The sequence below is a fragment of the Psammomys obesus genome, unplaced genomic scaffold, assembly GCF_907164565.1.
Source record: "Psammomys obesus unplaced genomic scaffold, mPsaObe1.curated_primary_1811, whole genome shotgun sequence".
NCBI lineage: Eukaryota > Metazoa > Chordata > Mammalia > Rodentia > Muridae > Psammomys > Psammomys obesus.
In genome coordinates this window covers 12,368,230-12,383,200 of record NW_026596256.1, presented here as the reverse complement: position 1 = coordinate 12,383,200, position 14,971 = coordinate 12,368,230, and the positions used below count along the sequence as shown (strand labels likewise).

The window sequence follows — 14,971 nt, the reverse complement described above, 5'->3', positions numbered from 1 at the left end:
ATTTCAGCCAATCATCATCTGGTTATCCCAATCAGAAAACCCAGAGGGCATGAAGTAAGGAAGGCATGCAGTGAGTCAGTGAGTATTGTCTTTTGTTGTTGTTGTGATACTCTGTTCAACTCATTATTAATTTAACTCCTAGCTGTTGTTCTCAAAGAATGATTTAGCAACTGGATTTTTAAAAAGTCAGTATCAAATCTAAAAACTTCATAGGAAAATCTTATTGTTTTGTCATTCATGAACGCACAGCCCCTAGGCCTAGAGGTTTATGTTTGTTCTATTATCGCTAAGTGAATAATCGTGTCAGTAGAAGTAAATGATTTTAGATGTGTTATTAAGTTATCTTGCCCACACTTATACTCCCCATTCAGTGCTATTTTTCTCTGAGCTGGACATATTTGAAATCCCTCTGCAATTGCACCAAACCCTCAGGAGGCATCATGTTCAGGGTTAAAAAAATACGTAGGTATCCAGAAACCATATGAAGTTTTATAATTATTCAAATCCCTGTTTACTGCAGGTATGAACAGTTCACAAGGGCAAAGGGAGGCTCTACAGCCAAATGATTAACTTGGACATATCAAAGGCACATTCCTTTAGATTAATTTTTAAAAATAATTTAACAGAAATCAACCATAGTGATGTATAGCCTCACCAGCTGTTGGGATAAAATGCAGAGATGGAAGCATTTTTATTCTATCCGCTGAGTTAACTTTATCAACATTACGTATTGGCTATTGCATGTGCACACTCTATCGACATGTCTGAAGGGTCCACATTCAATGGATTGATGTTTTTCTTCTTCCTACACAAGTCAGTTTCTTGGACAACACAGAGCTGTACTGGTGCTTTGACTGAAATTTGCAAGGTACCCTTCTATAGGCGTGAAAAGAAAGCAGCCAGGGTACAATGAATAAAGAGACAACACTTGAATCAAGCCATGTTTGATGAACAAGGGAAGAAAGGGATGCTACATGCTAGGTGTGACAGAGCACACTTTTATGCACAGCACTTGGAAGGCAGAGGCAGGGAGATCTCAGGAAGTTGAGGCCAGCCTGGGCCACATAGCAACCTCTAGGACAGCCATGTCTACATACAGAAACCCTGTCTCAAAAAAATAAAACAAACAAACAAACAAACAAACAAAAAACCTAAAAAATTAAAAGGATGCTACAAGTTCAGAAGCAGTGAGAGAAGGGCTGAGGGGTGGTTTGGAAACATGGCGTACAGCTGGAGTTTTGGACTGAGGTGGGAGTCTGGATGACTACGAAGGAGTTATGGAGAGCTACTGGGAGATGTAAGAACTTTGGATCTTTTTGAAGGTTCATATTTTCTGATCCGTTGTAACAGGAATCACAGAAAAAGTTTTTATCCGGAAAGAGCATGATTCAAGCTGTATCATGGAGACCCTGGGGGATAGCAGTGTGAGGATGAAGTGAAAACGTGGGATAATTGGAAATAAGTGTGTGATGAAAACAACAGAAAAATGTGTTAAGGACTTAAAGTGACGTTGATTAAAAAGAGCTGTTTACACATTGCTATACGATATTTAACTAGCAGCAAGTAGATGTAGTCCTGTTCTTTGGGTAAAGACTTGAATTAGCATTGTAGATGAAATAGATCCATCCAGAGCGATCAAGATGAAGCCTTGGTTTCTGCCCGGGTGGGGACAGGAGGGAAACTCTTAGAAAGTAGGTGAATACAAGGAACAGGATTAATGTTTGCCTAAGTGGGAAATGTTGCTCAGTGTGTGGTTGAGCGAGCTACACAGACATGCTTGCTAATCATCTCGATATTGAATGTGGAGCTCAGGAGATGGACTTGGGACAGATTCAAGTACTCATATGTAATAAGGATGGTAGAACTTCAAGAATTATATGCATGTGTGCACTGGGCACACATGGTGTGGGAAAAATTACCGAGGAATTACTAGTTCGTTAAATAATTTATTTAAGCTAGTTAGTAACTTGAAATTTTAATAACTAAACGTTTCTTTAAAGTATCTTATAACATGACTTGACAATAGCCTGTACTCACAACCTCATTCTTTCCATATGGGTGTGAATATATATTCCTCCTACAAGTCTTTGGGAATGAGGATCTGAGTATGAAATATGACTTCAGGATACATGAACAAAGTGGAAGTTATAGACTTGTCTTTGTGAAGGTCAGTGAGGACTTGAACCTGGGATACATGAAACAAGGAAAAAGACAACACAGCAACAGTTTTTTTTCCCTATTAAACAAGTCAGAAACTTTCATGGGGGGAAACCCAAATATTACAGTACTAAACTCATAGTATTAGCCCTATTTAATGCAATTACAGTCAAGAGTATTTCTGGTGATCTTAAATACAAAAATAAATTTCACAAAATTAAAGGCATCACATTGGGAAACATCTATTTAAAAAGGTAAATATGGAAGAAGAATGCTATAAAAGAAGATTACTTCAGAGGATCGTATTGGAGGAAGAACTCCAGTACCTGGGCTCCAGTCTCAGGCAAATGCATCATGATCTATGAGCACTGATCTGGGCCACCACTGAGCTGGGTCACCACTGAGCTGGGCCACCACTGAGCTGGGCCACCAATGAGTTGGGGCACCACTGAGCTGGGTCATCCCAGAGCTGGGGGACCAATGAATTGGGGCACCACTGAGCTGGGCCGCCACTGAGCTGGGCCACCACTAAGCTGGGGCATCACAGAGCTGGGGCACCAGTATTTTTGTTTAAATGTTACCCATGTGATTCCAGTCAGATTTTTGAACCTTTGCATTCAGTGCTGAGGAAAAGATTGCAGAGGAAAAAAAAAAAAAAAAAAAAAAAAGGCTGGCACTTAATGGCAAAGACCTTGGAAGTTGCATTGAAACTGTGGTTGTCACAATTTTTGGAAATGATTCAAAAAAATCCTACTGAGGCACACATGTTGTATAGTAAGCTTTTTAAAATATATCTTTGGTGCTTTCCTAGCATAGTTTTTTCTTTCCTGTGGAATGTGTTGTTGTATCATTCAGCTCCTGTTGTGCATATCATCTACCTTCTGCTGTTGTTTGCCTTTTATTTTCCCAGAACTCAGTGACAAGTAGACTAGTCATTTTTCTAGAATAGTAGTTACAGAGAAAATGAATGAAGCACACTGTTAGTCAATACTCAAATGAAGGTGGGACATTTAGCTTTCAGTAACTGACTAATTTTATTTGTAGCTGCCCTTAGTCTTAGGTACTGAGAACGGTTCCAGTTTTACAGGGCTAAAGGCCTTGAAAGAAGATCAACCTCAGCAGCTCTGTGGGTTTGAGAGCTCAGTGAATATGCAGGTCAATGTTCTGAGTATTATCTATGAAGCTGAAAAACAAAGGTCAAAACTAATAGCCAGTATGAAGTTCTGATGGAACTAGCATGCAGTGGTTAGCAATATCCAAAGACTATTGTTCAGAATGATTCCTGGCATCTCCTGTGTAGCCTCTGCAGGGTTAAAGGCAGTGTCACATGAAATAATCAAAGAAGGGGGTGGGCTTGTGGAACGCTGGACTAATAGAAAGAGTAGGGACTAAGAGCAGAAGAATATTCTGGATACAGAGTAAGGCCAAAGCACAGGCTTAAAGGGCTGAGTTACATTAAGCCAAGATGTTTTAGAGAACCTTTGTCCACAAAAAAGTTAGAGATGGTGACAACGTAAGAAGCCACTCAAGAGGTGAAGCTGAGTGTGAGGATGCCTTAGTGAAGAGAGGCTTTGATTTGAAGGTTGTTAATATAGCACCATTAGATGTTCTCAGTGCTTCCTAAGGGAAGGAGGTATTGCAGCTGTCAGGGAACTTGAGCAAGTGAGAAAGCTCGCTCCAGAATGAACAATTATAAAATAGACTATACGCACTCATCTTTGTCCACCTTTTCTCGGAGCTTCTTCAACTGCTTGCTTTGGCTGAATTTCAAGTTTTGAATTATGTTCTCAAAGTATTCATCTTCCTTGTAGTTCAACTGCATTGTGTAGAAAATTTGAGGGGAGATATTAATGCCAGCATCACCAGAGTTTTGCCAGAAAACAAGTTAATACAGTTAAGAAACAGCATTAAAAGGGTGCTTTATTAATTAGCCTTGTTACATGTTGTAGGTCAGTCCTGTTCTAGCTGAATCCCGCTTTCAGTGTATTCTTTTATAAGCAATCAAATGAAACCAAAGGTCAGGCCAGCCTCATGATACTGATATCATTCTCCTTAACACAAGTGCTTGTAGCCACACCCTGTTACCTAGTACTCGCTGCTCTTGGCACTGCTCTTAGTATTTCAAATATATATTACAGTTATTTGATCTTTCTGATAATCTTGTAACCTGAAAGCCGAGATCAGCATTTTAAAGTAAGAACGCGAGGTGAACATATTTTTGGTCATTTGCTGAGATGTAAAAGAGTAACAGAGCTGAAATTTGGGCGGCAGGTGTTTAGCTTTGATTCTGTCTCTCCTCTCAGGCCACCCGCTCTTGTAGAAACAAATAAAACAAAAAAACAAAACAAAACAAAAACCAAAAAACAACCAAGAAGGCTAATTTCTTGTGAAAACGGAAAAGGACGTGCAAGCATTTTGGTGTGTAAACCTCCACGTGTGCTACTGTTTAGTGGATCAGCACCCATCACTGTCATCTCAGACTGGGGGCGTGTCACCTGCTGTGGCCAGGGTGTGTGTCATGGTGGTGGTCACAGAACAACGAGCATCTCAGTCAAGTCTGATCGCAGGTACTGAGCCACCTTAACCAATGTTGCCTCTTCTAACAATTACACCACCAGGAGAGCAAAAGCGTTTTGGTTCTCGGTTCTGTTTGGATTTTAATAGATCCAGCATCATGTGCTGTGCCCTCAGGGATAATAATTAGCAAGCAGAAGGCTTTTTGACTTCTGTCGCCTGTGTAAGCCATTGTGAAGAACTGTGGGCAGCCTGTCACTCATCACTTAGATGTCTATGCCTGATGCTCTAAAGTAGTGGTTCTCTGCCTTCCTAGGGCTGCGATCCACAACCATAACTTTTTGTTGTTGTTGTTGCTACTTCATAGCTGTAATTTTGCAGCTGTGATGAACAGTAATGTAAATGTTTTTGGAGACTGAAGTTTGCCAAAGGAGTTGTGACCCACAGGTTCAGAACCACTTCTGTAAAGGATACGATTTTTTTTTTTTTTTTTTTAGAGAGAGAAAACAAATACAGTCTAGTACAATAACAGAAAAGGTTAAATTAAACACAGTTTGGGTGTCAGTGTTCAGGGTTTTAGATAGCATCAGTGGGGTTTCTGGTTTTAGGCTATTTTACATTGTCTGGTATTCCCAAGCTACCGCGACCTTGCCACCAGCCACACGTATCGCTGTTGAGACTTACCTCAAGATACTCATTATTTAGTTTGTTATCATTTGAAATGATGTCATCAGGATAGCCAATCCTTTCTTTAATTGCCAAGGCCTGTGAAAATTACAACATTGAAAGACCAGATACAATTATCTCCATAACCGCAGCCTTCAAATACAAACGTCACATATCCACAACTAGCAATTAAATAGCCCGATATGCTATTTACAAATGGAGCACCTGACAGCCTCAACCACTGTTCTTTGCAATGGCTCTTTGCTTTAGCTAGAAAAATAAAAACAGGCTTGGAGTTTAGCCCCTAATACCATGCCCATCCTTCCAGGCTGCAGCTTTCCCATGGAAACTGACAAAAGCCATTGCTCCATGTGTAAATGTTTTTTTATGATTTTTTTCCTCTCAGAACTTTTCAGTTTTATAGAACGGATAACATTTAATGCTCCCAATCTTGCAGGATATAATTATCTTTCCACTCCACTGGTTCAGCTGAGAAAACAGAAGAGGGCTCCATGAGCTTTGCATTAATACCCCCCAAACACTGAATCCTCCAGTTTTTATGTTCCTCTTGTTCCCCACAGTCAGTGCAGCTCTCCTCAGGTCAAATGAATGACATTAACTGCAGGAGTGGGAAGTAGGTCTCTTTGGTATCTACCTCATATTTGCCCAGTGATGTAATTAGTCCTATGTCATTATTTTAACTGTATTTATTATAATTATTTCATTTCTTATTTCTGTTTACTGTTTCACCATCCTTCTCTGAGGCTGAGTTTCTGGCTGTCCTGGAACTCACCGAGTTGGCTGACTGGCTAGTAAGCTTCAAGCATAGACCTGTCTCCAGCTTCCCAGCACTGGAACTCCAGGTGTGTGCCACCACACCTACTTTCCTTTTCTTTTTCTTTATTTCAACATAGGATTTTGAGATTAAACTCAGGTTTAACTCAGGCCCTCCTGCTTACAAGGCAAGCATTTAATAACTGAGCTTCTATGCAAATTTTTATTATATTTTTTCCAAAATATTCTTTACAGTTAACTTTTTCCTACATGTAGATTTTCTTTGATGGCCCTGACTGGTCTTTACCTTCTCTTCGGCTTTCTTTTTCGTCTCAGCATCCATCCAGGTGAGGTCATCTAAAGTATTAATAAAAACTTCCCGGATCTGTGCAATCAAATCTTCAACCTCAAAGCAAAAGGATGGTAGCTTATTAATAGTCTGATACAGAAATACAGTCCATGGGTTCATTCTTTGTTACAGTTTTTAAAACAGAGAGTTACATGCTGCCTTTATAGATGCAATAGTATGCTAAGAAATGTAAATTTACAGATGAATTGTGACACCAAACAAATGGATGCAAGTGGGCATGCGGGATCATTATATTTTTAAAGCAATACTGCTATTACCAGAAATTCCCAATTAAAGAGACCTTATTACATACACAAAGCTAAAGCCATCTCCTGAATGTCCTGCTTCTTGATACCCTTTGAAAAGAAGAGGGCATTAGCTGTCACTGTCACCAGTGGTTCGATTAAGCAAGAAGTAGCATTTCAAGAAGTTGTTTTACTATGCCATTAAGCTCCATTGTCTTAATTTCAGTATCAATTAGAAAATAGGATCCCTTTCTCAGGCCTCAAATAAACTGTGGCTTACTCTTTTGGTATTTAAGAAAATGGTCAGTTAGATAAGGGACAACTTTGTAAGTCTAATACATGACTGTGAACATTAAAGTCACTACTTCTGGGAAGCAGATAAGTACTTTCAATTAAACATGAAGGCAGAGACATAACTAGGCTCTTAGGAGCTACAATGTGAAATCTGTTGAGAACAATGGTATATGCACTACGATTCACACTATGATTAAGCAAGATTGTGAGCAATTATAACTTCTGATCAAACAGACGAACTGCTGCGGTGCTGCTCAGATGCTGATGTGCTGTGTTGAAGCATTACCAAGTGTTTGCTCTCTCCAGCAAACGCTGCTTCCACATAAAGCCGCCCCACAGCATTCTCCATATTCCCGTTAACATAGTTAGCACACCGTCTCCACGTTGCTGTTTCTGAGGTAGTGCCGTAAAGGGCCTATAAAACAGAAAAGGAAAATGGCATCTGACCAGGAGTGAGGGCTGCTGAACCGTAAGAACATGCAGCTTGTAAGACTAGTCTTTATGTCTGGCTGAAGTTCCTGCAGTGCTCATTGCTTCTCTTCACAGAGTAGTTGTCCCTAAGCTACAATAAAAAGTAATCTGACTGGACTGTTTACTCAGAAAAAAATGGGCTTGTGCAAACAAGGTATCTTTTCAGAGGCATGTCCCAGTAGAACTTTTAGCTATTACAAGTTAATAACCTTCAGGAAAGCTTTGGGAGAGAAAATACAACATTGTACCCACTATACAAACATAAACGTCAAGAAATGTTCAATAAAGGAGCGGAAAGGAAATCTGACACATAAGAAAACTCATTTCTCCTTTTAATGTTTTAAGTGAAGCTCAGGTGCTTTAGGAAGACTGTGTATCTACAAATTTTAGTATCAATAAGGGGTTTGGCTTGGGTAAAGGCAATTGACTGAAATAGCTTTGTGTTTTGCAGTGCTTATTTCTTTATTTAAGACAAAGTCTCACATGGCTCAGACTAGCCTGAGCTTCACTATGTAGCTGAGAAAGATACTGTCCTGATCTGCTCCACCACTCAGGTGCTGGTACTACAGGTCTGAGCTACCACGCTCACTGTCTTGTTTGCTTACTGGTTTGTTAAAAAATGATACTCAGTCATGCTCACAATTGAGCCACATGCCAGGTTTGCATTAAAATTTGTTTATTTTATTTGTAGTGGAGAAACTGGAACTTTCAAGCAGTTGTTCTTTGCCAGGACACCAACCGGTATATTATGGTTTTCCTTCCTCAGTTTCTACTGCCCACATTCTTTACACCAGGACTGAAATGTTTGTTTAGATACTGTACATACAGCCTAAGAAAAGGCTTTGGCTTTCTAGATCAGGTTGGTTTACCCCCTACTGAATGTATGACAAAGAAATCTGCTTTTGTATATGTCAGTGTGCTATGTGCACCTGAAAATCAAATCAACTGAGAAAGGTGCCTCTGCAGTGGATTTTAACACACTGGCAACAACAAATAAATGCAGCAGTCTTTCGGACATCCAACGTTAACTTTACCAGGCTACAAGCTCATGATGCCATGACAGACCAGCATAAGAATGACAAGGTCCAGGAGCAGTGACCTCTTCCTACACATGTGCAAAATAACCAAGTCTGGGCATTTTGTCTCTTGGGGACGATCAGCACATTCTAGCATTTACATGGCAAGCATTATAACCATGTATCTCTTTATCGCTTAAGTCTTAAGAAAAGAGAGATTTTGTCTTCACCTTGCGGAAAGCATTTCTGGACTCCTTGTAGTTTCGGCTGAGGCTGCTTACAAGATCCATTATGAACCTCCAGGACATTAAATTTTGAAGATCTCTGTATAAAAAAACCCACCACCCAGCAACAAAAAAGATGAGGCTGTAAAGCTTCTAAAGACTGACATGAAATGTAAACTTTGAGAACGTGGGTACACTGACATACCTACCTGGGAGAATATTTGGTAAGAATAGGCTTAAGTTTGGTTAAATATTCTGGAGCGTAAACAACCACTTCTTCCTCATTTTGAATATTAATATTCACAGTTGACATGATTTCATTTGTGAAATTTGACCAGCTGAATGGCTGGGGAAAAAGCAGGCATAAGACATTTAGTAATTATGGCTTTCTCTCCTTGGTTACCAGAATTATGGTTAGAAGTTCGCACACTAAAGGGTGTCAGCTGTATCAGGAATGGTTAATATATGAGTTTGTATTTGAGATTTGTTTTTGGTCAATTGTTTCAGTCAATTGTTTTTGAATAAATATTAGTTCTGCAGGATGATTATTTAGATAGTAGAATTAAACCAACCATTTAAAAGCAAAAACAAGTCTCTTGGGCATACAGAGTACAAAATTAGAAATTAGGCTCGTTGTCATCTTTTCCTCTAAGAAATATTTTTTTTAAAAAAAAAGAAGAAGAAAAAAATACAACTTAAAAAATAAAGCTTCCTTGGTTTATGAAAATGCAAGTTTATACAAACTATCTTTTAAAAGAGGAGATTAATAACCAATTCATTCAGACACAGCAGTGCATCTGAGCAGAGTGAACAGAACATTACAGAGGGGCCATGGAGCCAGACAAAGGAATGTGCCTCGAGCTATTCACCTCAGTTCTACAGATAAGCATACAAGTCTTAAGCTGCAGTAGCCAAGTTGAGAATTTCTAAAAGATGGGATCTTTTCTATTTTTTCTTACACGGGAATTGAGTGTCTGAGAGCCTCAGTATATTAGATTCTCATCTGTGTACACAGAGGTCTTTCACCGGTGCAGAAGGTGTCAGGCTAGTACATTGGCTTTCCTTTGGTGCTTCAGACCAGTCTTTCAAAACATATTTATTTAAGACATTATATCAACAAGTGTATGGAAGAAGTGACAAACTCACTAAAAAAGGAATCAGAATCAGTTTCATGTTATAGTTCGTACAAAGAGAATGCTGACTGCCGGAATTGTAACATAATTCTATAAACATGGCTTTATGTCCCAATCACATAGACCAACTACTACTATTCACACACACACACACACATAGACACACACACATAAATACACACGCACACACACACACACACAAGCACAAAGGACAATGTTTGAAATCAGTTAAACAAAAACCAAGCAAGTCTTGTTTATTAGTAGACTCTAAAACAGATTTTTTTCTCACTTCCTGATTCTGTTTGTAATTTTGGTTCTGAACACCCCAACAGATGGACATGAAAAGTTCTAAGAGTAAATTATGCTGTTTTAAGAATTAAAAAGAAAGTGTCTTCTTGATGGATGGCCCCATAGAATGACAATGTAATGGGATCTCAGAAAAGTCTGTGCCTTTTTCGAACCCTTTTCTGCTAAGGTGTCTAAAATCTTGTAAATTTCCCTTAAAAGTTTCTTGTTTACATACAGAAATAGCAATTTTAAAGTTCCGCCTGCCTCAGGACTTCTCATGAAGTCAAATGGTGTCACTGAAATGCATTTTGAAGTAATTTTATTTTAATAAATAAAATGTAATGTAATGAAACAGGAAAAGGGCATATTAAACTTGAAAACTTCCTACTTACCTTCCCATTGATCTCTAGAGAAAAGTTATTTTGGAGCTCGGCCATTGTCATTTTGTTATAAAGCAGCATTGGATCATTTCGGTCTTCAGGTTTAGTTGTAGCCTATAGATTTAATGTTTGATTGTTGTTTTAGAAAAATATAGTCATATATGATGGAAAATAAAGTACAGAATAAATATAAGATAATTTGACATGGGTTCAAAATTTACCACTTTACATATATTACATAATAATTAACATTACTTAACCAGATCATCAAGCTTAAACTTTTCAAAAATCTTTTTACTTTTTGGAAACTGTCCAAGCCACATAAGTAATATTTGTGGCTAATAGTTAATTCAGTTGGGTCTGCAGCTGTTTCATATTATAACTTTAATACACACACACACACACACACACACACACACACACACACATAGTCTTCTCCAATTTATTTCTCAAATACTGGCTCCTGCCCTTACTTTCTAAATCAGTATCCTAGCTAAAATTAAGCCATGGGGGAGGGAGACACAAAAGTTTTTACAATAATTCATGGCAGTTGGCACAGCAAATTCTTAGTTTATAGCAGAAATATAGGTTGCAAAGTGGCTAAGAAGAACAGCCACACTTCCTACTTTTGTGACTACCCTTCCTTCTGAGTAATGACCTACATTCAGTTGCATCCAAGTTAATTTTGTTCACTGAATCTAAAAGATGACATTATGACAGCAACCCCTCGGTTTGCGTTTGGGATGAATAAAAGCTATTTTATGTGGGAAGACGCAAAGAGAAAGGTGAAAAATGGTTACTGTGTGACAATGCCTTCAGTGCCCCTGTGGGTAACTTATCTACTCACTGATGAAGACAATGAATACTGAATACATTCTTCAAACAAGGCAACATGTACGCTGTTAGGTAAAAGTGAGTGATACCAAAATGACTATGACCCTAAGCCAACCTCAGAGCCTAAGGCAGGAGGAAGCCTAATACAGGATCAAATACATCAGAGGCAATGTAGAGTGACCATTGCAGAGCCACGGCTGGCCAACAAGAAGACAGCCGGAGGACACAGGAATGATAAAATCTGGTTCTCTGGAAATTCAGTTTTCCTCTGAGAGCCCCAAGTAGCCTATCAAATGTCTGCTCCACTGAGCAGACCAACTGTGATTGAGGATGGAGTCGGTTTTATGCAGCCCCAGAAAATCTAAAATCACTCTCCAGGATCTTCAGTGTCCATGCTTCAGGTGAGGCCAGATGCCAGTTGTAAGCAGATGGGGATGTAAGGGAACAGGGCTCTGCTTGCACTGTTAAGGAACTTGGAGGCCAGGTTCAATCACTACCCTGCCTTTTGGCAAGAGCCAGAGTTCATTTGCTCATGCATGCTTGGCCCTCTGGAGACTCACAGAACAGAGTGCCAGCCCAGCCTGGAAAAGGGAAAAGGCAGAAATACCCTTGGCTCTGTTGCTAAGGTCTTTCTGTTTTCCAATAATCTGAGTCCGAAGTTGGTGGCATCTCATTGCCCTATAATCAAGGACGGTTGATGGATCCCTGTAGACATTTTGTATTTCAAAATAACATAAAGTAAAGTGGTTTAGAAAATCTGCCATGTTTTTGCATGTGTCTTCCTGCAGCATAAGGGCATATCACAGTCCGAGAATAAGATTTTGATGCAACTGCTTATTGCATATGTAGGCTGTGATGCATAGCTTGTTTGCTGTTTGTCAAGCTTCGGGTGCCTCTTAGATTTCAGGAAATTCTATAGTTTCAAAGTTTCGCCTGAAGCTAACGATCCATTACTAGCCTATGCATTTTTATCACTTGGTTAAAGAGCTAGAGTTTTATTTTCAAAATAGCATAGAGAAGAGGGAATGAAACAGAAAGTGTTGACATTATTCAGCATCCCAGAAAAAAAAATATGTTTTACATTTGCAATTTCTTTTTCCAACTCCATCACTTTGTTCATTTCCAAAGAGAGCTGATTTTCGTCAATAGGCAAGCTTTTTTCCTGACGGATTAATTTGGCTACAGCAATCATAAAATCCACATATGCTGTGCAAGCCTGCAAGAAATAAATAATAAGTTGTTAGGAAACCTTCTGATAGTCATCATGATACATAAAAGTTTTTAAAATATTAATTTTGGGTAGAAAAAAAGGGCATAACAAAATGAAAATATTTTGCAAGTGCTAAAAGAAATGACTTGTACAGATTCCTTTAGTGAGAGCTGAGACATAGAAATAAAATATTACATGGAATGTTTTAATTTACAGTCATTTGGCTATGGAGATTATGTTATTTTTAATGAGTTTATTTTGCTTTTATAAAAATACAGTTGTAAAGCACTTGTTAAGTAATTACACATATTACTTCTTTTTCTTTACTAACCCTTCTCCTCCGGTTGACTTTGTGCATACATATAGGCAGGTAGTTTTTTCAACATTTATGAAAAGAAAGTTGGAAATTCATAGAATATATCAGAACACCTTTATAGACTCGTTGGTCCAAGCTAATTTTTTTGAGGCTAATCTCAGGAGCTTATCCAAAAAACAACTGAAGGTTTTAATTTTTTCCATAGTACCTCATTACTTTGAAGTTTTACTATAAGATGCCATAAATTTAGAAACCATCTTTCTTCCACAAACTCAATTTCTTCTTTCTTTCTTTCTTTCTTTCTTTCTTTCTTTCTTTCTTTCTTTCTTTCTTTCTTTCTTTCTTTCTTTCTATTTATTTATTTTTAAAAGTAATTTATTCACTTCACATCTCAACTGTACCCCTCCCTCATCTCCTCTCAATCCCACCCTTCCTCCCACTTCCCCCTCCCCCTCCCCTAGTCCTCAGAAAGAAGGAGCCCTCCTCCTTTACCATCTGACCCTAGTCTATCAAGTCTCATCAGTGCTGCCTGAACCCTCTTCCTCTGTGGTCTGGCAAGGCCACCCTGCCAGAAGGAAGGAGACAACAGAGTCCATGTCTGAGACTGTCCCTGCTCCCCTTACTGGGGAACCCACATTGAGACTGAGCTGACCATTGGCTACATCTGATCTAGGTCCTCTCTAAGCATAGTTGGTGCACAGTCTCTGCAGGACCCCTGGGTTGAGATTTGCATAAACTCAGTTTCTTGATAGCTTCAGATAAATTTCAGTTTGTAAGCAGGAATTATAAACTATGTGCATTGGTAACCTTTTGTGGATTATACAGATATCTATTTGAGTTCAGTGACATCAAGACCAGGAGAATTCAATCCCATTTCTGCTAAGCCTTAATATTCTATTACTTATTAGCCATTGTGATGCATCACCAATTAAAATAACATGTGATCTCATCTCATTTAAAATTTACTCAAAATCAAGTTTCCGGCAGGAGCTTTAGTCTTAGTAGAGCAGGAGACTGTCATCAGAGGAAATCTGCCACACAACTTGGGAATAAGTGAATGAACCTTTGATGCTTACAAGCCTTGGTATCCGGGCAAATGCAAAGGAAGGCTATAATGTGATGCCACTTTCAATTTCAGGAGAGTCTTATATCCTATTAATGAATTATAAGTAGAAAGAGCACCCTTATGTTCAATTTGAATAAAGAGGTACATGTGTTTTTACAGGTGCTCATCAGCAGACATCAGTCAAAGAGTAAAGTGAAAATATGCTACCAAGCAAGAGCCTTAAACAAAATGAGCAATTACTATGAATCTCAAAGGCTCAGTGAACTGCTACCAGCGGCCCCCATCAAATGTTACACAGACAGTTCCCTGGAACCAGAGACTTTCTCTGTTTAGTGATCTACTATAAAGTTATGACTATCTGGGTAGTGCTTCAGCCCATGCTTTTCATAGGATAAACTATTTTAGTGTGTGTGTGTGTGTGTGTGTGTATGTAAATTAGTATTTAGAAGTTCAATCACTAAAGTATTAGAAATGAAAAGATAATTTCATATAGGCTATTGGCAATTTCATCCCTTTCCTATTAAAAGCTAATCAGAGTTCTTATTTTCCTTTGAAGTAAACAAGTGTGTCTGGGTTCATACCTCATGGGAACAGACAGTCCAAAGTAGGAGAATGTGGTATTTTGAATTATCTGTATTTGAAAACATATAAATCCACCTGCTTTCAGCAGGTAATTACCACTGGCTGTGAAAGAGATGGTAATTCAAATTTTCTAATATCAGTCTTTTGAGATTTCTCTTTGCTATTTGAGACCATTTCTGTTAATGTATCTTATACATTATACATTAACAGAGGAATGTTAATGTAATATAATATATCTCATATATGAACAGAGGAAAAAAAAAACAAGAATCCTTTGGTGTACTTTGTTGATTTGGCAATCTGGTTCTTATTCTTTACACATGTATTTGATGATTGTGGAACCTAGGTGGATGACACCATAAGACAATCCTTTAGGCCTGCTGAAATGCTGAAAGCTCCTATTGCAATATCCTAAGACACTTGAATAAAACACAGTGTTTTAATGAATGAGT

At 38.6% G+C, this 14,971-nt stretch overlaps 1 protein-coding gene across 6 annotated transcripts in view; it reads right to left on the bottom strand.

Moving 5' to 3' along the window:
- Window positions 1-14,971, bottom strand: part of Mme (membrane metalloendopeptidase) — an 88,962-nt gene that overhangs the window by 32,708 nt on the left and 41,283 nt on the right. For all 6 annotated transcript variants that reach the window (XM_055596741.1, XM_055596746.1, XM_055596742.1 and 3 more), the window contains exons 9-16: window positions 12,427-12,561; window positions 10,524-10,625; window positions 8,920-9,056; window positions 8,717-8,810; window positions 7,286-7,414; window positions 6,419-6,517; window positions 5,356-5,436; window positions 3,870-3,973 (exon numbers count right to left, since the gene is read on the bottom strand). In XM_055596741.1, coding sequence (XP_055452716.1) covers window positions 3,870-3,973; window positions 5,356-5,436; window positions 6,419-6,517; window positions 7,286-7,414; window positions 8,717-8,810; window positions 8,920-9,056; window positions 10,524-10,625; window positions 12,427-12,561 — 881 coding nt within the window. The remainder of the gene's footprint in view (window positions 1-3,869; window positions 3,974-5,355; window positions 5,437-6,418; window positions 6,518-7,285; window positions 7,415-8,716; window positions 8,811-8,919; window positions 9,057-10,523; window positions 10,626-12,426; window positions 12,562-14,971) is intronic.